The sequence below is a fragment of the Tursiops truncatus genome, chromosome 1 (assembly GCF_011762595.2).
Source record: "Tursiops truncatus isolate mTurTru1 chromosome 1, mTurTru1.mat.Y, whole genome shotgun sequence".
Lineage (NCBI taxonomy): Eukaryota > Metazoa > Chordata > Mammalia > Artiodactyla > Delphinidae > Tursiops > Tursiops truncatus.
The window spans coordinates 34,263,663-34,286,546 of NC_047034.1; the positions used below are offsets into that span (position 1 = coordinate 34,263,663).

At 54.0% G+C, this 22,884-nt stretch overlaps 1 protein-coding gene across 3 annotated transcripts in view; it reads left to right on the top strand.

The window, feature by feature from the left end:
* The first annotated feature begins 2,627 nt into the window (after window positions 1–2,627).
* Window positions 2,628–22,884, top strand: part of MFSD4A (major facilitator superfamily domain containing 4A) — a 30,728-nt gene continuing 10,471 nt past the window's right edge. Inside the window, exons 1-7 of one of the 3 annotated variants that reach the window (XM_019952332.3) lie at window positions 2,628–3,738; window positions 11,838–12,036; window positions 12,701–12,952; window positions 15,980–16,142; window positions 16,588–16,703; window positions 17,774–17,947; window positions 20,904–21,051. In XM_019952332.3, coding sequence (XP_019807891.1) covers window positions 3,509–3,738; window positions 11,838–12,036; window positions 12,701–12,952; window positions 15,980–16,142; window positions 16,588–16,703; window positions 17,774–17,947; window positions 20,904–21,051 — 1,282 coding nt within the window. In that variant the 5' untranslated portion in view covers window positions 2,628–3,508. The remainder of the gene's footprint in view (window positions 3,739–11,837; window positions 12,037–12,700; window positions 12,953–15,979; window positions 16,143–16,587; window positions 16,704–17,773; window positions 17,948–20,903; window positions 21,052–22,884) is intronic. The other 2 variants (XR_002179896.3, XM_004328353.4) reach the window with 2 other exon arrangements.

A 22,884-nucleotide genomic window follows, 5' to 3' on the forward strand; every position in this document is an offset into this window, starting at 1 on the left:
ACCTATCCATAGTCCAAGACATGCAGTTGATTTATTGCTTGTAAACTTCCAGGTGTTAGCAGGAGTCAGTGTAGTGCAAACATCTCTCACCAAGGAGTCAATCCCCACACCCAGTGAAGAACAAACGCCATGGCCCCTGCCTTGAAAAAGCAGCAGTAAACAGGTAATTAGCAATGATTTACGTTGGGAGCCGCAAGGAGGGACTCTAGGAAGGTCAGGGAAAGCTTCCTGGAGGAGATGATGCTTGAAGCAAAAGAACAGATTTCAGGAAAGAGCTTGAGAACACTTCACTCCTTCAGATTCCTTCTGCCAGTCTATTCAGTCTTCCATATTTTGGGGTCTCAAACTGCTTTCCAGAGCTTGTGAGAGGGAAGGGTAATTTTTTTCCAATTTAGAAGGAGGTAAATCAGAGAATGGCTAAGGGACTACCCAATTTCTTTCAAATTTAAGAATGACCAAAGGGTGCCCAGCTAGGGCTAGACGTTTGAATACACAGCACAAAGGCAATATAGGATAGACCCTGCCCTTGGGAAACTTGTTATTACTGGGAGATATGGTATGTAAATGAAAATCAAAAATAATTACAAAGGTGTTATATAAATAATTCAGTTCCCAGCTACTTATCCAGGACTTGCTATCTGCAAGGTGTTCTGTGAGGCACAGGGTAAAGGAAGGGAGTTAGAAATATAGGTAAATATAGTCCCAGCCCTTTCTTAAGGAAGAACCCACAGTTTAATTGGCTGCAGGAGAGGCAGGGTGGCAGGAACAGGAAGCTAACACTTGGTTAAATGTAATAGCTGACACTATGAAGACTGGAGGGTGAAAGGAGTGGAGGGGGCTTGCTGGAATTTGGGGGCTGGATAGAATTTTGCTGAGAAAGCTTCCTGGAGGAGGTGGACAATGTGATTCTGGAAAACAGAGGAGATAGAGAAAGAGAAGAAAGAGCACATAAGCAAAACCTTTTCACATACTTGCCTTTCCTGATTCAGTAATCACCTCTTCCATGAAGCCTTCCCAGGCATAATTAGACACTGCCCACCCCCCCTCCAGGCTCTCAAAGCATGCCTATTACAAAATGTACCTTACTGCTTGTTTCCTTATCTGTTTTTCTCCGATCAAGGGCCCCACACCACCAAAGGAAGGAAGGAAGGAAGGAAGGAAGGAAGGGAGGGAGGGAGGGAGGGAGGGAGGGAGGAAGGGAGAGAGGAAGGAAGGGAGGGAGGAAGGAAGGAAGGGAGGGAGGGAGGAAGGAAGGAAGGGAGGGAGGGAGGGAAGAAGGGAAGGCCTTTCACTATAAGGTGACTGGGTGCTGCATTCACAGGGGGGTGTCTCACTTTGTTTTTGTTTACTTATTTTTACTTTTTACTATTTTATTGAAGTATAACTCACATACAGTGAAAGGCACAAATCATAAGCATACAGCCCAATGAATATTTACATGTTTACAGCTGTGTAACCACCACCCAGATCAAGTTATAGAATGCTTTTAGCATTCCAGACATGGTAGGCTTCCTCACTGACCTGAGTCACTGCCACTGGGGCCCGAGGATCTGAACCAGTAGGGTGATGTAACTGGGAAGCACCATCCAAGAAAATTATGAAAGAATTTCAGGAATTTGGGCTGGAAAAGCCAAGTGTGGCAGGGGTGGAGTGGTGGTGGGTGAGATCACTATGTGTGTGAAGGGCTAACACGCACAAAGCAATAGTCTTGTCCTGTGGGTGGCAGTGGGGAGCCACAGGGAGAAGCATTTCAGTTCCACATAAAACCTTTCCTACAACCAGAGCTGAACCACATTGGAGGCAGCCCCCCAGGAAATGATAAGTAAGGTCTCCATCAGTAAGAGGTGTCAGTCAAGAACAATACTGACAAGCATTTATCAGCAATGATGGGTTGGGGATACGGGACTGAACTGGAGACGGCTCCTTCCAACTCTGAAGCTTCTATGGTTCTGGAATTCTTTGAGTGGCAGAGAGGACTCAAACATTTGCAGTTATTACTTAGTTTTGCTTTTTCCCCCCAGAGGATAACTTTTTACTTAATTGCAAGTACTGTGCAGGCCCATCATTATCACCACTGAATAAGTAACTGTTGTCACCTATAGACCAACTGAGCCAGAGGGACACTGGGGCTCTCCTCCCTGGTGTTCACAACCTAGGGGAATGGAGCAGATGCTAGGGTGCCACTGTGAGGGGGGAGGGTACCTGCAAGAGAAGCTGGTTGCCCCACCACATGCCAAGCTGTCATGGGGACACCCACCTACCTATCTCCTCAGCCCTTTCAGCCCTGGTCCCCTTGGTGGGCAAGTGGTCATGATGTCATGGCTCCTGCTACTACTAGGACACTTGGGCAGAGTGACCCTGAAGGACCTTTCTGCTCTGCTTCCAGGTGTCAGCACAGGAAAGGTGTCTGGCAGCCTCATGAGCAGGACTACACGGGACCCAACAGCCCCGTGGCCATTTGGGGGGAGTAACAGCCTGTGTCAGCTGCAGGATCCTGGAAGGACTCCCAGTCTGGAATATAACACCCTCCCACTCCACCCTCCATCCAGCTTTTTCCAGCAACAAAAAAACAAACAAACAAAAAAAAGCAATTTTCTTCAGAACTCTTTTTTTTTTTTCTTTTCCTAGAGGGTTATTTCAGAATTCCTTCAAGTCACTGCCCTGCTCTTCCCGCCCTCTCCTCACCCCTCCCCCAACTAGGAAGAAGGGAGAGAGATGGAGTCTGGAAGAACGTCTACATCTTCCTCCATCCCGCACCTGTACAGGGCGCCAATGTGATGCGGCAGGTGAAGACCGGCTCTCAGGCCCTTCTGTGGAGCTGAGAGTGATTACCTTTCTGGTGAAAGCCATGAATACTCTACCAAGAAAAAAACGTATGTATGAAATTTTGCCTTCTATTCCAGGGTAAGATGGGATGCTGTCAGACCTAAAGTCCATCAGTGAAGCCCCTACGTTTAAGGGCGGAGGGCTCGGTGTTTCCTTTACCGCCAAACCACAGGCCAGATCGGTGTCTGGGGAGGGTTTGCAGCTGCCCCGAAGGAGAAGCGCTGGAAGATCCTGCTCCCAAGCCTCTCGGTGTACTTACAGGACGTCTCAGGCTCTCAGTTTGCCCAGCTCTAAAATGGGCGTCCAGGCCCTCCAACCCTGGGGGGCTGGATAAAAAGGCTGGAGAGACGCGGAGCTGGGTGGGAGCGGGGGTGGCGGTGAAGAGCGGCTCCCGGTTGGTCTCCCGAGGCCGGGGGAGGGTGGAAACGTGAGTTCAGGAAGGAGGGGAGGCCGGCGCCTGGCACCGCACGAGGAAGGCGCTGGCCCGGACGCGGTGCCCACGGGCGGCCCAGGCGCCCCCGGTGCTCCCTGGGCCCGAGGGCGGGGCCCCTCGCCGGGCGGCCCCTCCCCGCCCCTCCCGCCCCTCCCCCGGCCCTGGCCTCCCCAGCCCTGCTGGCTCTCCCGCGGGCGAAGCGGCACTCGGCACCGCGCGCGCCCTGACCGGCAGCCGCCAGCCGGGACCATGGGCTGCGACGTCCGCGTGTCAGGGCTGCTCCGCCGCAACCTGCAGCCCACGCTCACCTACTGGAGCGTCTTCTTCAGCTTCGGCCTGTGCATCGCCTTCCTGGGGCCCACGCTGCTGGACCTGCGCTGCCAGACGCACAGCTCGCTGCCCCAGATCTCCTGGGTCTTCTTCTCGCAGCAGCTCTGCCTCCTGCTGGGCAGCGCCCTCGGGGGCGTCTTCAAGAGGACGTGAGTGCCCGGTCCGCGCGCCCGAGGGCCGCAGCCCCCCGACCCTTCCGACCCTTCCCACCACGCTCGTCTCTGCCCCCGCGGGGCTCGGGCCGCCGGTTGTCCCTGCCTTCTGGAAGGCAGCGACCACCCCTCCCCGCTACGCTAGCCATGCGCAGCCTTAGCTGGAGGGCTGCCTCCCTCCCCCACCCCAGCTCTCCCCGCAAAACTCTCTCTGGAGACTGAAGGTGACTTCTGGATTGTTTATTCGCCTTCGCTCGCCCCTGTGAGGGCATAGACTCAGCTCTCACCCCTCTTCTCCCGCCCACACCCCGAGAGAGAGGGGTGAGGCAGCTTGCAGAGGTGGGAGGGTCGCCCTCTTGCACGGCAGACCTGAGGTTTGTCTGCAGCCCCTGCTGCCGGGGGTGGGCTACGGAATTGGAAGTGAGGTGGCAGGAGAGGGAGTGTCACCTCAGGGGCCGTGCCCAGTGCCAGAGCTGGCTGCGGCTGGACAGAGTGCCCTGGGGTGTGCTCCACTCAGATCCTCAGCTCCAAATCAGCTGACACAGGGGGTCCCTTCCCCTGGGCGGCCACGGGGCAGGTGGGTCCTGTGTGGTCCTGCTCCTGAGGGAGCCAGGGTTCCTGCATGGGCCCCTGGAGGTGGCCCCCTTCTGCCTCTGAGACAAACAGGACCTTAGCACTTGGGTTCACGTAGGGGAGGCACAGGGTGACTCACCCATAGCTTAGTGAGGTGACACTCCAGCTCTGGTGCCAGGATCCCCCTCCGCTTTCCCCCACCCCATGTTACTCCTCCCTGGCCTCTGCCTGGCATGGCCCCCAGAGATGCCCCTTTGGATACCGTTGCAGAGCCTCAGTCTCCCGGCTCAAATTCGACAGGGCCACCTCCACAGAGCCCTTTGGAAAGGCAGTAGGATTCACTCTCCTAGTGCAACTGGGAGAGCAGACCCAAAGCAGGGGCTAGATGACTTGCAAGTCAGAGGCTGCTGGAGGTTTCCCTAGTCCTGGCTTCTGGCTGGGTGGTTTCCTGGACTGCATGGACTCAAGCGAGCAGACGCCTGGGAACAAAACCACAGTTGAAGCCTCTAGGGAGCCATTCTGCACCAAGGGCTCTGCCCTTTGGCTCACTGCTAGAGGTATCTGTGAGGTGGGTTTCCCCCTCCACCTCACTTCTGGAGCTGATGGAGAGGAGCGTAGGTGTCTATACATATAGACCCCACATTAAGCCACCCAACTGACAAAGCATCAGTTAGGGAGTGATTATCCCCACTACCAAAATCCTCGTGGAAACCCAAGTGTCCTCTTGAGAAGCAAGTCTCCTTGTGTACGATAGTGTTTCTGTGGGTTTTGTACAGGATTGCATGCATAGGGGACTCCGAAAATCTTAAGAAAAAGCTCCAGATCCTTTCTAATTCTGCCTAGAGGTTTAATTAGAAATCAGTCAGGGTATTTTTCTGGTTTTGTTTTCAAGTATTTTGACTTACAAAAGCTCCCTTACCTGGAACTTTTTAGGAGCCTGTGTAGTGCAAAGAACAGGAAAGGGAATGAGGATCATTCTAAATGGCAGGTTGGCACATCAGGCTTTGTGAAAACAGCAGAGATACACAACAAGCTGGACCAGCTCTTCCTTACTTGCTTTGTGCCTCCCTCAGGGCTCCTTACTCAACGAGGGGCTCTGAACAGGCAGTGGAAAGGGTCTTGCCTCAGGAAACTGGCTCACAGAAAAGAATGATCACGGTAGCAATAATAACTAGCTTTATTGAGTGTTTAGGCGATGCCAGGCACTGCTCTTACTTAGTACCTCACTTGTATCAATTCATTTAACCTTCACAGCAACCCTGCAGAGTAGTGCTATTGTCTCCATTTTGTGCATAGGGAAGCTGAAGCACAAGGAGGTTGAGAAACTTGCCCCAGGTCACACAGCTATTAAGCTAGTGAGGATATGAACCCGCACATTTGTGTCTAGAACAAGATACTTTGGAAATCCCTCTTGCTTTTTCATAGTAGTCAGCTTCAGCTCTGAAGTGTACAAGTTATAACCCATACTCACCAGGCAAAGGCATGGCACGAGTATCCCTGTGTGTACTCATGGGCTGAGTATTCCTGAGCTGACACTCCTGGGAAGGAAACTATGGGCCTCTGGGGCTTCCGGCTGGGATCTGAGGGGTGGGGGTAGGGTGGAGTAGGGGGAGTAGTCCCATCAGTGGTTCAGTTTTCAATTCTGAACCTCAGTCCTCCCACCGAAAGACAAAATGTCTTAAAGAACCTCTTCCCTTGGTTAAGAGCAAAGTAGCCTTCAGTGGAAATAGAGGGACATCACGGGGGTGGCCTGTGTGTGGACAGGAGTCGTCACCCAGCTAGGGCTGGACAGCTTATCGCAATCCTCCATCCCCCAAAGCAAACAGAACCTCCACCAGCCCTGAAACCAGCCTCTAAAGCTTGATTCCTCGGGGCTTCACAAGTTAAAATGCTAATACCACTGCTAGTGCTTTCAGCTTCCGTGATTACTGCTGGTGCAGCTAGTCTGGTACTGCGGGAGGAGGGTTGGTTTAACAAATAGGGACGGGAGGGCCAGCTGTTGCGCGGGAGTGGGGAGAATTGCAGGATGACACACACCAGGCAGAGGAGAGTCAGGGGAGCATTCTTTCTCTAGGGTTCCTGCTCAAGTCCTGCCTACTCCTTGGCCCAGACTGAGTTCCAGGGCTGAGCAGAGTTTCTGGATGCCTCCAAAGGGACACGCATTAGAGGGACTGGGTGTAGAGAGCCTTGATGTTAGAGTGGGTGCAGAGGAGGGCAGGAGCCCTCCACTCAGGATGGGACCAGCTCTCTCTCTCTCTTCTGACATTGACAGAGATCTTGAAGGAGGCCACCACATGCAGGCCAAGAGGGAGCAGGGTGCAATTAGGGCCAGAAAAACGTGGACTAGACCTTCCTTAGAAAAACCTTGCTTATCGAGAGCAGGAAGCCTTTCAGAGAAGAGACAAACCCAAAGCCACCTGGTTGGCAGGGTGTATAGATATGTGGTTTGTCAGATAGGAAAGAGGAGGGGTATTTAGACAAAAGGTTAGGGTTTTGTTCCTGGTTTCATGGGGACCTGTTTAACCACCCTGGGCAGGTTGGGAGACCCCTTTATCTCAAAGGCATCAGGGCAGATAAATGGCTTTCAGAGTTTCCCCAGCCTTTTCCCAGCCTCACCTGGGCCTCTCCTCTGCACACATGCTCTTAAAGGAAGACTTGAGTTATTCTCTTTGCTATATTAACTGTGTCTTTCTCTACCTTTCTTTTTTTCTCAATTTCCTGCAGCCCTGCCTTCCCAATGCCCACCTCTGACTCTCTCCTGCCCACTGCATGAAACCCAATCTCCATGCAGTGTTCCCCAGGCCACTATCTGACCTACTTCCCCAGGATGCTGGCCCCCTGTGGTTCTGGGATCACAATACAAAAGCCAGTTCCCTTCTCTGAGCCAGACCCGGGTTAGTCTCCCGTCTAGAAAGCGTCTGCCTCTCCCTCCAGCAGCTTGTCCACCTTTCAGCATGTAGCAAACGTGGGCTGAAGGTCTCCCAGGGGTCTAACACCAGACATGGTTCTTGCTTAAAAATCCATCTCTTCATGGGAGGTAGCATCTGACCCAGCAATTTCACTCCTAGGTATATTCCTCAAAGAACCGAAAACATGTCCACACAAAAACTTATACAGGGGCTTCCCTGGTGGCGCAGTGGTTGAGAGTCCGCCTGCTGATGCAGGGGACACGGGATCGTGCCCCGGTCCGGGAAGATCCCACATGCCGCGGAGCGGCTGGACCCGTGAGCCATGGCCGCTGATCCTGCGCGTCCGGAGCCTGTGCTCCACGACGGGAGAGGCCCGCGTACCACAAAAACAAACAAAAAAACCTTATACATAAATGTTCATAGCAGCATTATTCATAATAGCCAAAAAGTGGAAACAAACCAAATGTTCATCAACGGATGGATGGACAAACAAAATGTGGTCTCTCCACACAATGGAATATTATTCAGCCATAAAAACGAATGAAGTACTGACTCATGCTATAACATGGGTAAACCTTGACAATGTTATGCTAAGTGAAAGAAGCCATTCACAAAAGACCACATACTGTTATGGTGTCATTTATGTGAAAGGTCAGAGTAGGAAAATCTATAGAGGTAGAAAGTAGATGAGTAGTTTCCTAGGGCTGAGGGTAGGGTGCAGAGAGAATGGGGAATGACTGCTAATGGGGAAGGGATTTCTTTTGGGGGTGATGTAAATGCTCTAAATTTAGATTGTGGTGATGGGTTCATAACTCTGAATACACTAAAAAAAACCCATTGAGTTGTACACTTTGAATAGATTAATTTTATGGTATATAAATTCTATTTCACTTTTTTTAATTAAAAAAATCTCAAAACTCATCCCACCCTTTAATTCACTCATTTAACAATCATCTCTTGAGCCAGACCCTGTTTTGGGGGTGAATATGACACAGGTCCCTACTCTAATGGAGCCTACATTCTGAAGGATCATTTTAGTGAAATGAAGGAAATAAGGCGGGGTAAGGATAGAGAGTTACAGAGTTGGGGGTTACTTTAGCTCAGTGGTCAGGGAAGGCCTCTCTGAGCTGACACCTGAATGACAGGAGAGAGCCATGCAAGCAAAGAACGTGGGGAGAGGTGTTCCAGGCAGACACTGGAACTGCAAGTTTAACCAGTGTGTAAGGAGCACTCCCTGTGGGTCCAGCACCCATTGAGCCAGGGAACGTCGTCATGCAAGGGTGCTCCCCTGATCTGAGTCTAACAGGGATCCCCCCAAAGACAGGCTTCCTTGCTCCTCCTTCTGGGTCCCCCCAGCCTTAACAAAGGGTGTCAAACAAGCTGGGGTGTCAGTGTGGGGGGACCCAGTTAGAGGGGGACCTTTCCGCCTGCCCCTCCCTCAGTCTGTCACCCCTTCCCTCTCGCCCTGGCTTGCGCTGCAGTCTCCAGCCTGCCCTCACTCCCAGGGGGTGTCCTGTCCCCTGGTTCCTGTCCCGGGCCCCGCTCCTCTCTTGGGAGACTGCCGGACCCTTTTGGGGTGGAGGGGAGCTGGGGATGCCTCTGACCCCTCCTGGTTCTGCATTCTGCCCCTTTCCCTGGTCCTTCAGGGAAGGAGATTATCCAGGGTGGACAGGGGGAATCCCTTGAGGTAAAAATGTGAGGAGCATGTGAGTGCCGCCCTGGGGTCGCTCACCCCGGTGGCACGGGGCTGGCCCTCAGCAGCATTATTCCCCACCCCTGGGCAGCAGAGGGCTGGACAGCTGGCTGACATCTTACTGTTTTGCTCAAGCCCTTCCCCTGCTTTGGAGCCTAGCAGCCCCTCCTATTATCACAGAACCAGGAAGGCCAGAGCAGGCACCCATGGCAGGACAAGGTGATCACGTGTGCCCTCTGGGTAAGGCAGAGCACCGGGGCTGACAGGTCCGCAGTGTGCTCAAGGTCACACAGCCTGCTGGTGGGGCAGGCACCTGGCTCCCTGCTCTCCCTTGCCCGTTTGCACCTTCCGTGTGGAGCCGTTAATAATAACTAACACACCATTGTAAAGCAATTATACTCCAATAAAGATGAAAAAAAAAAAAGTAACCTGGACGTTTCTCAGGCTTCCTGAGGAAGGGTTCCCTAGACTGTCTTGGGGGAGTGGGGCCCTTCCTCTCATTGGCCTGAATTAACGTCAGAACCCAGGGCCAGGGGAGGGACGTTCCACGACACCGCGCTGGCCTTTTCCTGGATTGGGAGTCAGAAACTGGGTCCCCACTCAGCATTACTCGCTCTCTTCCCTGTCTGGGCCGGCTTCCTGATCTCTTCCTGATCCACTGGGGGGGCTCATGTTCTAGTGGCTACAGCTGTTTGCCATTGCTTCCTAAGACCAAGGCTCTGAAGAATCTGGCCTCGTGCTCCCTGGCTGCTCCCCTCTCCAGCTTGGCTGGGTCCGTGGCCCAGCATCAGCCTTTTTACACACACACGCACATGCACACTCCTCCATGGGAAAGCAGCATGGCATAGGGAACAGCAAGTCAGAAGCCCTGGGTTTGGGTCAAGGATCTGTCTGCTACTTTCTTAGCCCTTCTCAGCCTCAGTTTACTCGTGGGTCACACGAGGCACAATTGCAAGGTCTACCTCACAGCGTTGTCACGTACACCAAATGTCTTGGACCCTGTAAACAAGTGTTCGTTGTTTTCGTGTACCCTGTAATGTTAGTTCTCCTTTCTTTTCCCACACCTTCCCACAGCTCTTGCCTATCTCAGTTCACTGACCCCAGGTCCCGTGCCCTCAGGACTGTGCTACAGGACTGGTTAACCACTGTCATCCAGGTTTTTCAGGGCAATAATGATAATGTATTAATTCTTCAAGAGAGCATTTTTGTACCTGGGGTGTCGGTGCTTTACCGCCAAGTGGTGAGTGAGGTTGTGGCAGTGTCAGGCCCATGTAGCAGCTCAGTGGGGGGAACACTTGAGGGAGATGGGGACCCTCTTGCTATCCCTGAAGTCAGGCCACCCAGGAGGCTGCCTAGTCGATCTTGTGCAGGGAAAGGAAGGGGAAAGAGAGAGCTATTCTGAGAGGCCTGTCGATTGTATCAGCCTGCAGAGGTGTGGGCATCACCTCTGTGCCAGCACCAATGAGACAGGCCACCAGGTAGCAGGAAGCAGAAGCGCCATGAAGCTCGGTGAGCAGTCCAGGCTGTCGGTGCTGGAGGCCGGCAGAGCAGGGACGCTTGGGGAGCGGGAAGGGGGTGCTGGGAGGGACCTGAACAGCCCTCTCCACAACACGAGCCTCTTGTTCTCCTTCCAGTGGCCGGGGTGAAGTGAGTCTCCCCTGCCCCCTCACACACAGCTCTGAGCTGGGAACAGACAGGGGTCATGATTGGTAATCTCCAATCAGCAGATCAGCCTGGAAACAAGAAAATGAGAAAATAAAGAACTGCTGCTACCAGCAGAGCCCTTCTCATAAAGGATTTCATCAAAGATGGGGCGAGATGAAAAGCTGAGAGCCAACAGCGTCAGAGGCAAGAACCTCTGGGAAAAGACAGACTGGGGGGGTCTCTTGGGGCCTCTCCCTTTTCCTCGGTGAGCTGGAAACTCAGGTCTTCTTGTCACAGAAATACCAACACTCCCACCTCCACAGCTCCAGGTCCGGCAGCCAGACGGAGGCACCTGGGGCTGTCTACCTTCTCATAATCTGAGACACTTTCCTCTACAACCTCTCCCTTCCAGAAGCTGCCTGCTGCCCACTCTCCTTCCCCCCACGTTAGCCTTTCAGACTGGCCCCGGAAAATACGAGGCTTCCTTCCTTTCTCCGAGAGTCTGCTTACTGGGCGGAGTGGACCCGAGAGACCGGACAGAGCCTTAGGCCTCCACCCATGTGTTCACTCATCCATTCACTCCCTCAGCCTGCTGCTGTGGGCTCCTCTGGGGAAGGTCACCACTCAGACACCTCTCAGTGGGGCCTCCCTTCTGGACACTTGCCAGGCACAGAGTCCAACAGCTCTGCCCATAGAGGGGTCACCAGTTACCCCAAATACCTCGGCTGTGGGCTTCGGTTCGGGCAGCTCAGGCCTGGTGCCTGCAGAGGGCCTTGGCGTGTTCCGTTCCTGTGTGGGGAGGGCAGTGCAGCCCGGCTCAGCAGCTCTCCCCGGCCCCCCTCCAGGCTCACGCATGTGGCACGGCTCCCTGGAGGCGCTCAAAGCCATTCCCCTCACACCTTCCATGAGAGAGATGGATATAGCTTTGCATATAATTGTTTATAAGCAAACAATCTAAAGTTTAAGTAAATGATACAAATTCACTTCTGAGTCCAAAATTAGCAGTTACGCTTTGTGAAGTGTCCATTAACACAGTTCTCACAGGCACCCCGTGTGGTAGGGATTGTTATCTGGGCAGACTCAAGACATCTTGCCCACGACCCGTAGCTAACAAGTGACAGAGCTTCTGCCACAGCTCCCTTTGCCCTTGGACCAGAGGCGGGGGGAAGCGTCTCAGCTTCCCCGGGGGCCACCCAGTGAGTGGAGGATGGGGTGGGGGGGTCTTCCTTCGAAGGGCTCCGGCCCCCCTCCACTGACCACACCCTCCGCTACTGCAGCCTGGCCCAGTCGTTATGGGCCCTCTTCACCTCTTCTCTGGCCATCTCCCTGGTGTTCGCCGCCATCCCCTTCTGCCGAGACGTGAAGGTGCTGGCCTCAGTCATGGCGCTGGCGGGCCTGGCCATGGGCTGCATCGACACCGTGGCCAACATGCAGCTGGTGAGGATCTACCAGAAGGACTCGGCGGTCTTCCTCCAGGTGAGCCCCCAGCAGGCGTGGGGCTGGGGGCGGGCAGGGCACAGGGGAGCTCCCTCAGCCCTCTCCCTCGGGCCAGGCATCTCCTCCCCGAGACCAGGACGGTGACCCAGAGAGAGTAGCAGGGTCGAGTTCAGTGTGACCGCTTCCAGCTGGACCATACTGGGCCGTTATCTCTGGACTGAGGTCTCTTCATCTCTAAAATGGAGTGATGATCCTGGCCTGCAGGTGGTCAGAGGAATCTAAGTGCTAATGAGAAAAGGTTCTTTGTAAGTTGGAAAGGGCGTGATGGAAGGACTTGGTGTTTTCTCTCATCTCCTCCTCTCCCTGTGTTTCTTCTTCCTTCCTTCTCCCAGTTACCCAGGATTCCAGTCCAGCCCTTCCCTTTATTAAGCCCCCTTCCCTTTGGGGTGTTAACTGGTGGATGGTAACTTGGGAACAGCCCCCAGCTGGTGGTTAAGCTTTGGGAAAGAAGAGAGAGGGAGGGCTTGGCCACTGTCACCAAGTTATCCCAGGCAGGAAGGTGGTGACAGGAGCTTCACTCCTCACCTCTCTTGCCTCCCACCCTACTGCTCCCAGACAGGGGCTCCCCAGATGGGACACAAGGTGGGGGGCAGGCAAAGCCTGAGCCATGCCTCCACCCACCCCGATTCTCTTCCCTTCCCAGGTTCTCCATTTCTTTGTGGGCTTTGGTGCACTGCTGAGCCCCCTTATCGCTGACCCCTTTCTGTCTGAGGCCAACTGCTTGCCTACCAATAGAACAGCCAACGCCACCTCCGGCAGCCACCTGCTCCATGCCTCCAGGGTCCTGGCCCACCACCATACTGGGGCCCAGCCTTGGTCCAACCAGACGCTGACCCCACAGGACGGGGCAGGGGCCCGCGTGTCCTACGCCTTCTGGATCATGGCCCTGATCAATGTGAGTGCCACTGGGGCAGGACTGGGTGGGGACTAGTGGACAGTCACCCATACCAGTCCATACCAGCTCCCAGTACAGATTCTTCTGTTTCTGAGAAACGTACTAGGGCTGAGATATGCCTTCAGGAAGGCAAGAAGAGGGGAGGACTGACCCCCGGGGATTCATCTGAACACAGGGGGTTGCAGGAGATCACCTCTAAGGTCCTTCAGTTGTGACATCCTGGGATTGCGATTCTCAAGGGAGATGAAACAGTGAGCAGGTTTAGTGCAATGAGACCAGGGTCAACTTCCAAGTCATCAGAGGTTCCCTGGGGAACCAGCTCTTTTCCTCCAAGGCCAGATGATGTAGACCCTGGGACAGAGCGCTGCAGGACATACCAGGCTCTTCTCCAGGGTCCTCAGTCACTGGTGGGATTCTCCTGTGCCTGCTGTGAGGTGGGCCCCCGTGGAGGCTGGAGGATAGACAAGATGACCTCCAAGGGACCCTGCCTGCCAAGGCTGCCCTGGTGGGAGCAGGACAGGGAGACCACGTCACTGTGTCTGGGTCAGATACCAAGGCCCTCTGCACCCCAGCTCTCATCCTCCCCTGCTAAGTCAGGACTGACTCTGGTCTCTGGCTGGAAACCTCCTCTGCTGCCCTGCGGCCCAAGTTAGCCCAGGCTGGGGCCAGAGGGAGAGGTGGGACACGCTGCCCGCCAGCTCCTCCCCAGCTTGGGAAGAATGGTCGTGAACACCAGGGGTGCGCACTGGGGTGAGGCGTATTGCAGGTGGCCATCCACCTGGCTACGGGATGGAGGTGTCACATGGCTTGTCACCCCAACTTGGAGTCTGTCTTCGCTCTAGGCAGACTTGTTACCTAGCCCTCCTGAGGCAGGCAGGCTGGGCCTCAGAGTGATGCTCTACACGTAGCATCGAAAGAGGCCGTGGAGGGCACCCAGTCCCACTTAAACAGCAGGGCAGGGGTGTCCCACCATCACTGGCTCAAGGGTCTGATGAGGGGCTAGTAAGAGGCTTGGCCAGGCTGGAACCCTGACCCCCAGCACAAGCCCCTAACAGCTGCCCTATAGTCACTGCTCATGTTCCCTTCTCTTTTGTAACTTTCCCTGTACGAGATTCTTCACTGGGGGCTCTGAAAGACATACCCCTCTCCCTCTGCTCCTTTTCCTTTCTGCCCATGCCCATCATTGTTTTGGAAACAATGCGGCTTTGGGCCTGTGCCCTCCACAGGGGACCTACGAAGGCAAAGAGCACTGTCCGTACAATGTCAAGGCTGAGACTCTGGGACCAGGAAGCCGGAAGGTCCAGGCAGCTTAAGCGTGAGGTCTGCCTTCTCTTGCCCCATGGGGTGCAGAGTGGAGGCACTTTGTTTGCTGCAGGATTTCCTGACTTTTTCCATTGGTTTGTGTCTGAAGATAAACAGCCCACCCCAGAAGAGAATGGGCTGTGCATGCACGTGGGCAAACACATTCACACAGGCCAGCCCACCTGGCATTCTCTGACTTTTAAGGTAGAGCCCACCTTCCCCGAATGGGCTTCTTATAAAGATCCGGTGTGTTCCTGCCAGCAACGTCAGCCCATCCTCTGTGAAGTCCTTCCTGCCACCCACCTCCCTGGAGAGCCCAACCTGCGTGAGCACACCTCTTTTACAGCTGTTTCCCCTTGGCCTTCCCCCAGGCATTCTGCTACCACAGGCCTCTTCATGTGGGTTTCCTGTTTCTCCCATCAGACTGGAGGGAGGGCTTCACCTCCCTCATCAGACCCAGGACTCCTGAGGGCAGGGGCTGTCCTGTCCATTCAGACCAGATTTATGGCTCTAATGCTGCTGGGGTGTGTCTGACTTATTTATAAGTGGAGGGAGGCTCCCAAGGTGCCCACAGGGAGGTGTCAGCACAGGGGTGGCATTCAGGTGACTTGGGAAAATGTCTATGCGAGCCAGCCTTCCTCCGGGCGATGGGGAGGCTTCCCCAGGGCAGCACTAGGCAGGGGCTGGCAGCCCCCTGATGTCCGTCTACCAGGCCAGCTTCGCCTGCGAGCCCAGAGGAGCCCATTAGCCCCTGGGACACTTCCACAGTTCCCTGGGCTTCCCCTCTTTCTGAAGCAAAAGGAGCTGGGATGAAGTTGCAGCAGGAAGGGCAGAGGTTAGAGTTGATGAAGAGCTCCCTGGCAGCGAGGTGGTTAGACACAGGCAAGGCACCTGAGGGAGGTGGTGAAGGCTTCTCCGGGCAACCTCAGGAACAGGAGACATTTCCCATTACTCTGGGGAGTTCATAAAACTGAAGCGGCTTAACATAAATATCAGTGAACATGACACTGGGCTCTGCACGTGAGTTGCTCACAGCATGCATTTTTCAATCCAAAGGAGTCCCTGTCTCTGTTTTCCCTGAGGATAGCCTCTGTACCTTCCTAAGGTATAACATCACCCAGAACAGCCCCTGACATGGAGATGGCACTGGTCAGAATCAGGTTGCCCGGGCGCCAGTCTAGCGCTGCCTCAAGTCAGCTGTGTGACCGTCTCTTCCAGTTGTAACAGTTTTGACTAAGTAATAACTTTAAGCCTCAGTTGCCCCACCTGGAAAATGGGGTTAATGATTTTCCCCCAGCACGTTTTACAGAACTGTGATGAACAAAAGCCAAACTTCTTTGTAAAGCATCACACGCTCTACCAGCATGAATGAGTGTGAGGGGCCCTGCTCCAGCCCTGCTCAGGACAAGGGTGTTAGAAAGGAGTTTAGCACCTCCTGTGCCAGCAGAGGCCCGGTGTGAGTCCAAGCTTTGCATGTGACAAGTACCTGTCTTTTCAGGGAAATGACTGTGGTTAAAGTCGGGCAGCAATTACACCAAGCCTGCCCAGGTGTAATTGCACCTGGCTGCATTTCCCAGGTGGGCACCCTGGGAAAAGAGCTGTCTTCTCCCAGGACTGTGCAGACATTCGCCACACAGCCACGTGGAGGTGTATGCAGCAGGCCAGGCACGGGAAATGGGGACCCTCACGGGAACAGGGCTCTCCTGACCCTCTGCCCACCCCCAGCTCCCGGTGCCCATGGCTGTGCTGTATCTGCTGTCCAAAGAGCGGCTGCTGACCTGCTGCCCTCAGAGGAGGCCCCTACTCCTGTCTGCAGATGAGCTCACCCTGGAGACGCAGCCTCCTGAGAAGGAAGACACTTCCTCGCTGCCCCCTAAGTTTCACCCAGGTGGGGGCTCTAATGAACTCTCAGGCTCATGGCCCCATACCGAGGCTTCCCTGGTAAGCCCTCCCAACCAGAGGGAGAATGTAGATCACAGGTGAGAATGGTTGGGGAAGAACCCTTGGCACTGCTGGTCTCGGGAGGCAGGAGATGGAACAAACTGGCCAAGAGGATGAGGAAGGCAGACTTCTGGCTCCAGCCTGCATTCTACCTAACCCCTCCTGTGTGACCCTGGGCGAGTTACCTGACCTCTCTGAGCCTTGCTTCCAACAGCACTGTGAGATGGACAGGGGCTGTTCCTAATAGACAGTTGGAAGCTGGAGAAGGTGGGAGGCAGTAAGTGGTCTCCCCTCTGCCAGGGCTCTCCTGACCGCCGGCCACCGTCCCTGGGTGCGCAGAGGAAGGGAGCAGGAGCTGAGACCTGTCCCTGCTCTTCTCGTATGTCATCCAGGGCACGAGGACCTGTTCCGCTGCTGCCAGAGGAAGAACTTCAAAGGAGTCCCTTCTTCTTTCTTCGCCATCCACATCACAGCCGCCCTGGTCCTGTTCATGACCGACGGCTTGACGGTGAGCCTGCCCTCAGACGGTGTCCCTTATTGGGCACCCCCTTGCGCCCCCTGAGCCTCAAGTCTGGGGATGGTAAGAGAAAGGAGGAACGTCAAGGTTTCCTAGAGACCTCACCTGTACTACAGTGGGCCCCAAAATTTAAACCAAGCACAAGTCCCAGGGGAGAGTCTCTCCAGAATTGAATACAGCCCCTTGGAACTGTGGTCTCCTGTCTCATTCAGTTGTTTTTATTTTCATGAACTCTGTGGATAGGGGCCTCTGGTTTGTTACTGAGTGTAGGCTCCCCACATTTTTTAAAGGGGCAGTGCCCTCTTTCCCCAGGTAGAGGTCATGCCATATAAACTCTAGGGCACTCTGCTTCCTGGAATACATTCGAAGCCTGGGCTTCTCAAGCCACGTGGTAAACAAACTACAGGTGGGATCTGGGCCCAGCTATTCGGTCCACTCGTGACCTCTGTTACTCTGTTCAGTGCCTTTCTCCAGGAATCTCTAAGGATTAGGACAGTTTTGAATGGCTGATTGATTAACTGGTTGCCATATGAGGGACTCTCCAAAGAAAAGGCCCTAAAAACCTAGATGACCTGGTGGAAAGTACTCATGACGGTACTAGTTGACTTCCAACTCTCAGTGTGACCTTGGGCAATTCACTTCCCTCTGCCCTCTCATCTGTAAAATGAGATGCCTAGACACACCTTTTTCTCAGCTGTAGCACCCTTCCTTCAACAAAAAACCTTCTGTGGAATCCTCATAAATAAGGCATGTAGTGGAACTCTGCTCTGGTTGAAGGGGGGAGCAGAGCCTGCATGACCAGACCCTTCGGGACTCCCGTGGGGACCCAGAGACACCTTCCTGGATCCCCTAGCTCCTGCAGGCACCGTCCGTAAGCTGTGGTGCCCAGGTTCCACTCTCAGCTCAGGCCTGTGTGTGCCGCGTGGTCTCGGCTCCAAGCCCACCCCTAAGCCTCTGGCAGCAGGACCAGTCCCTGCCGGCCCACACCACACCTGCCCCAGCTAGGCCTCCTCTGCGGGGGTATGCTGCAGGTGTGCTCAGCAGGACCTGTCTCCCCACAGGGGGCATACTCCGCCTTTGTGTACAGCTATGCAGTAGAGAAACCGCTGTCTGTGGGACACAAGGTGGCCGGTTACCTCCCCAGCCTCTTCTGGGGCTTCATCACTCTGGGTCGGCTCATCTCCATTCCCATCTCCTCAAGAGTGAAGCCAGCTACCATGGTTTTCGTCAATGTGGTAAGTGGCCTCCTTTCACTTTTTGGAGACCCAGAAGAACCATTCACTCCTGGCCCTAGCACTGCCCCAGGACATTTGTTCGGAACTGGACTCTGACAGCAGGTGAGAAATGTAGAAGTAGAGGGAGGAGAGGAGAGGAGAGAGATGCTGGTGGGGAAGGGATGGAAATCCAAGGGGTGGAGCCTATTCGTGCGATCTTGGAAAAGTCCTTTGCTCTCTGTGGGCCTCTGATTTTGCACCCATGGAAGAAAGGGGCTGTAGGAGACGATCAGTGCTGTGTCTGGAGCAGATCCCAGCTGACAGCCTGCAAGGAGTAGAGAGAAGCAGGTGCTGGCCTTGATCCTCCCTTGTTCACCTTGGTGCCCAGCTGGTCAGAGCCCTATGGCCAGTGGAGGGCAGGGATCCCTTGGCCTTCAGAATCACCATCTCTGGGCTGGGGCCTGGGAATTTACATCTTGCAGCTCTCCCAGATGATTCTTTTTTTTTTTTTTTTTTTTGGTGGTACGTGGGCCTCTCACTGCTGTGGCCTCTCCCGTTGCGGAGCACAGGCTCCGGACGTGCAGGCTCAGCGGCCATGGCTCACGGGCCCAGCCGCTCCGCGGCATGTGGGATCTTCCCGGATCGGGTCACGAACCCGTGTCCCCTGCATCGGCAGGCAGACTCTCAACCACTGCGCCACCAGGGAGGCCCTCCCAGATGATTCTTAAGTAGCCAGACTGGCATATAGGATGGCCTTCAAGGAACTGGTCTTCTCCGGAGGCAGGAGGTCTGGGCCTGAGAAGTGGGTTAAGACTTTTACCCTCATGTGTGTCCATGCCACCATCTATGACAAAGAGGTCCAGATTACAGATTCCTGTAAGGTTGCCTAGCCCAACCTCCGACCAGGGATTGAATCACCTCTGTAATATCCCTTCCAAAGGGTCCACAGTCCGTCTAAACACCCCCGAGTGACTGGAAACTCGCCACCTTTCCAGGAAGTCCAATCCACTGTCGGAAAGTACTTCCTTGAATTGAGTTTCTAGTGGAGAGAAGGTTGGGAACTATGTAGAGGCCACAGAGGTCAAAGATCATGAGCCCCAAGAAAGGCCCTTGGATTTGGCCTTGTGCTCGTTGATGACTTTCAAGAAAGAAATTTCTGTTCAGTGTAGATGGGAGGTGGGGGGAGGGGGTAGAAGCCAAACTCAGGAGGTTGAGGGTGGGAATCCCCTGGCAGTGCAGTGGTTCTGCTGCAGGGGGCACGGGTTTGATCCCTGGTGGGTTCGATCCCTGGTGGCCTGGGAACTAGGATCCCACAAGCCGCACAGGGGAAGCCAAAAAAAAAAAAAAAAGAGGTTGAGGGTAAGAAGGAAGTGGAGGTGTGAGAATTGCAAATACGTCTGTGAAGGGAGTCTTGCTTGACAGGAGTCAGGTGGTATGAGCGTGTTTGTAGGCAGAGGAGAAAGGCAGGAAGCCTGTAAGGCGGAGGCCTGTGAGGTTAGCACGTCAGAGAGTAAGTGAATGAAGAAGGCCAGGGGAGAGGGGACGGGGTCGAAGGACAGAGGCGAAGGAAGGGCTAAGCTTAGTAAGAAGAGGGCCCCTGTTCTGTGGAGCTGGGGTGATGGTGACGTGATGCAGGCAGAAAGACTCCTGAGGTCCGTGAGGTGGAGAAGAGTGAGGGTACAGGGGCTGCTGGTGGCCAGACTCTCTAGCACACGAGGCCAGCTGCTTAGAGAGAAGACAGTGGGCATGACTCTGGGTTGGTGAGAAAAGGAAGTCTGAAGCCTCCACATTAATTAGGCACTGATGATAAACTCACCCGGGGTGCTGGTTTCTAAAAAGGAAAATCAGATTTCTGGGTCCAGCTCAGACTTGGTGAATCAGAATGTCCAGGGGAGGGGGCTAGCAATCTCTATATTCAACAAACACTCTAGGGGGTTCGTGTCATCAAGCAAGTTTGGGAAAACACTATCCTAGAGCAAGTGATTCCCACATACATGAGACCCACTGGAGGTGCTTTTGGAATATACAGATTCCTGGGCCCCTACCCCAGAGATTCTGATTCGGGGAGCAGGGGGAAGTGTGGAGGGGAACCTGGGTGCCTGAATTGTTTTAAAGCTTTTCAGGTACTTTTCGTGGGCAGCCTGTTGGGACCACAGCTGAACAGCCCTGAGCAAGCTCCCAGATGCTGCAGCTGCCATGTCTCGAATTCACTGCAACTTCTTCCCAGATTCCGCTCATTTTAAAATTAAGGGTCACTCTGCTCTTGATGTTCTCCTGGATCTCAACAACCACTTACTGGTTAATGAGTACACACGTGGGTGGGGGGGCCCTGCGGGGAACGGCTGGGGTGCTGAGTTCTATAGGATGAGGTCTCTGCCTTTAAGGAGCTTACAGTTGGCTAGGGAAGAAGATGGGCAGGGGAGAGGGAACGTGTGTGTCCCGGTGCAGAGGTGAGGATGAGGGTCTGGTAGGGAGGTGAGAAGCAGGCTGACAGCCAGTCTGCGCCACCGACTGAGGAGGGGGCCACGCCGAGTGGGAGCAGAGTTGGTTGGCAGAGTTGCTAATTCGCCCTTGGCATCCTCAGTCTTCTGTCATGCAGGCTAACATAAAAGAGTTAGGTGTTTTTAAAACTTCCCAAGTCTAGAGATTTTCCGGGCGACACTTCAAACCTTTGTTTGTAAGGTCGGAGCGGAGTAGGAGCTAAGCGTTTCTAAGGCATGCGCGGTAGGCTGTTTGCGAGATGTCTGGCTGGGCTCCCCTCCCCCCTTTCTCCTATTCTCAGGGTTTCCTTGGCCGACACCAACTGGGGAAGGTGCAGTTCCCACATATTCCACAGGGGAGCGCACGGGTCACACAGCGCTGCCCCTGCGGCTGGAGAGGAACTTTTCAAGTCTGCAGATGGACTGCTGGTTTTCCTTTCTCCATGACCAGCCAGCTTTTCCCTAATTTCTCATCGCCTTCGTCTCCGCCATGACAGGTCGGCGTGGTGGTGACGTTCCTGGTGCTTCTTGTTTTCTCCTACAATGTCGTCTTCCTGTTCGTGGGAACAGCCAGTCTGGGCCTGTTCCTCAGCAGCACCTTTCCCAGCATGCTGGCCTACACTGAGGACATCCTGCAGTACAAAGGTGAGCCGGCGCGCCCAAGAGCGAAGAGGCACTCCCTCGGGCCGGGCGCTGCTTCCTCCCCGCAAGCCCCTCTTCCTGGGGTCTTCCAGCTACAAGGTCCCTGCCCCACCTCCTCACAGAAGTGAAGGCTCCCCTCCTGACTCTGGGGGCAACAGGCTTGTTCTGGCCCACGTGCCCCCCCCCCCCACCCATTCAACGTTATACCGGATCATGTGATTTCAGACCACAGAGAAACAGTAAGCATCTCTTTCCCATTTTCTTTTTCCCGGTAGCGGTGTCTACAGACCCACAGCTGGCATCTTGTGTAACACCCATGTGCTGGAAATAACAAGTTCAAAGAAAAGCAGAGTTGCACAGGAAAAATTATAGCATAGGAAAGGGGTTTTATAACTTAGCAGTAAAGGACCTCTGTGTTTTGTTGTTGTTGTGGGTTTTGTTCGAAACAGAGGAGTAGAACAATGACTCCACACCTGATTGAGGGTTGTGCCTGATGTCGGAAACCTCTGGTTCCCTCAACTAGTCTCCTTCCCTTTCCGTAGCCTCCCAAGGGCGTATAGCAAAGATCTTTTTTTAAAATAAGTTAATTAAAAATAATTGTTTTGAACATTTAACGTTACCCTCAGAAGTAATCAGAGGTGCCCTAGAGTGTTGGAAAACCAGCACTAAAGATGAGTGATTTCTCTAGAGCAGAAGTGGGGGCCGTTGGTGTAGGGGGTTGCGGGGGGCGCCAGGCAGGGTCAGAGCAATGAGAGCTACATCCCGCTCATCTGCTGAGTTGATCCTGAGACCTGGGTCCTTGAAATCAAAGGATAATCCCCAAACTTCAAACGAGTAAAGGAAGTAATGAAGTAATGTTGGTATCACCTGTCACATAGTATATCCCACAGAGGTTGAAGTGATTCACAAATGTTAGAGTTTAATAAGAAGAAGAATGTTATGTTGGTTGGTTCTGCTGCAAATGATCACTCAAATCCGTCCTCTTCTTTTCTCACCATCCCGGCCTTAGTTCAACCACTTAACCTGTTTGGATTAGTTAAGGGTGCCCAGCTTTTCGTAATTTCTAATCACTCCCATCCCTGCCTTGGCAGGTCTTGGCTTGTCTCCTGGCCTTCAGATTTGCCTCCATCAGTGGTTCTCACTGCTGGTTCCACATTACAATCACCTGGAGCCTTTGTAACAAAGCCCAGTGCCTGGGCTTCATCTCCACGAAGTCTGATGTAACTGGTCCAGAGCTGCTGAGTGATGGTAACGTGTAGCCAGGGTGAGGAACACTTACTGGGCCGTCCTCTACACGGCTCCAGAGGGATTGCTTGGAAACACAGAGCTGCTCACAGCCTTCACATCTTCTGTGGAGCGCTTTTCCTTTCTCCAGCCTTCTCCCTCCCTGCTTCCCCTGAGAGCCCGCATTCTAGCCATGTTGAATTACTTGCTATTCCCTGATAGCACAAAACCCATTCTGTATCTCCACACTTTGGCACAAAGCGAACCCTCTTGCCTGGAATGCCCTCTCTCTTCTGTCCCACCTTCTCATCTGCCTGTTCAAGTCCCTCCCCTTCCACCCCCTCTGGGAAGCTTCTCTGACCCCACTGGGAAGGTGTGCCCCGCTCCTTTGTACCTGCCTCTCGTGTTTGTCCCACCTCAAGGCTTTTCTACCTATGTTATCTGCGTCCTCTCCTTGACAACACGCTCCCTGAATGCACCAGCAAGGGACAAGGGCAAGAGCATGGGCTTTGAGGTCATCAGCAGATCTGAAGGTCAGTCCTGTCTCCACACCTTCTGGCTTTGTGACCTTGTGCAGGTCAATTTCCTTCCCCTTTCTGAGCCTCAGTTTTC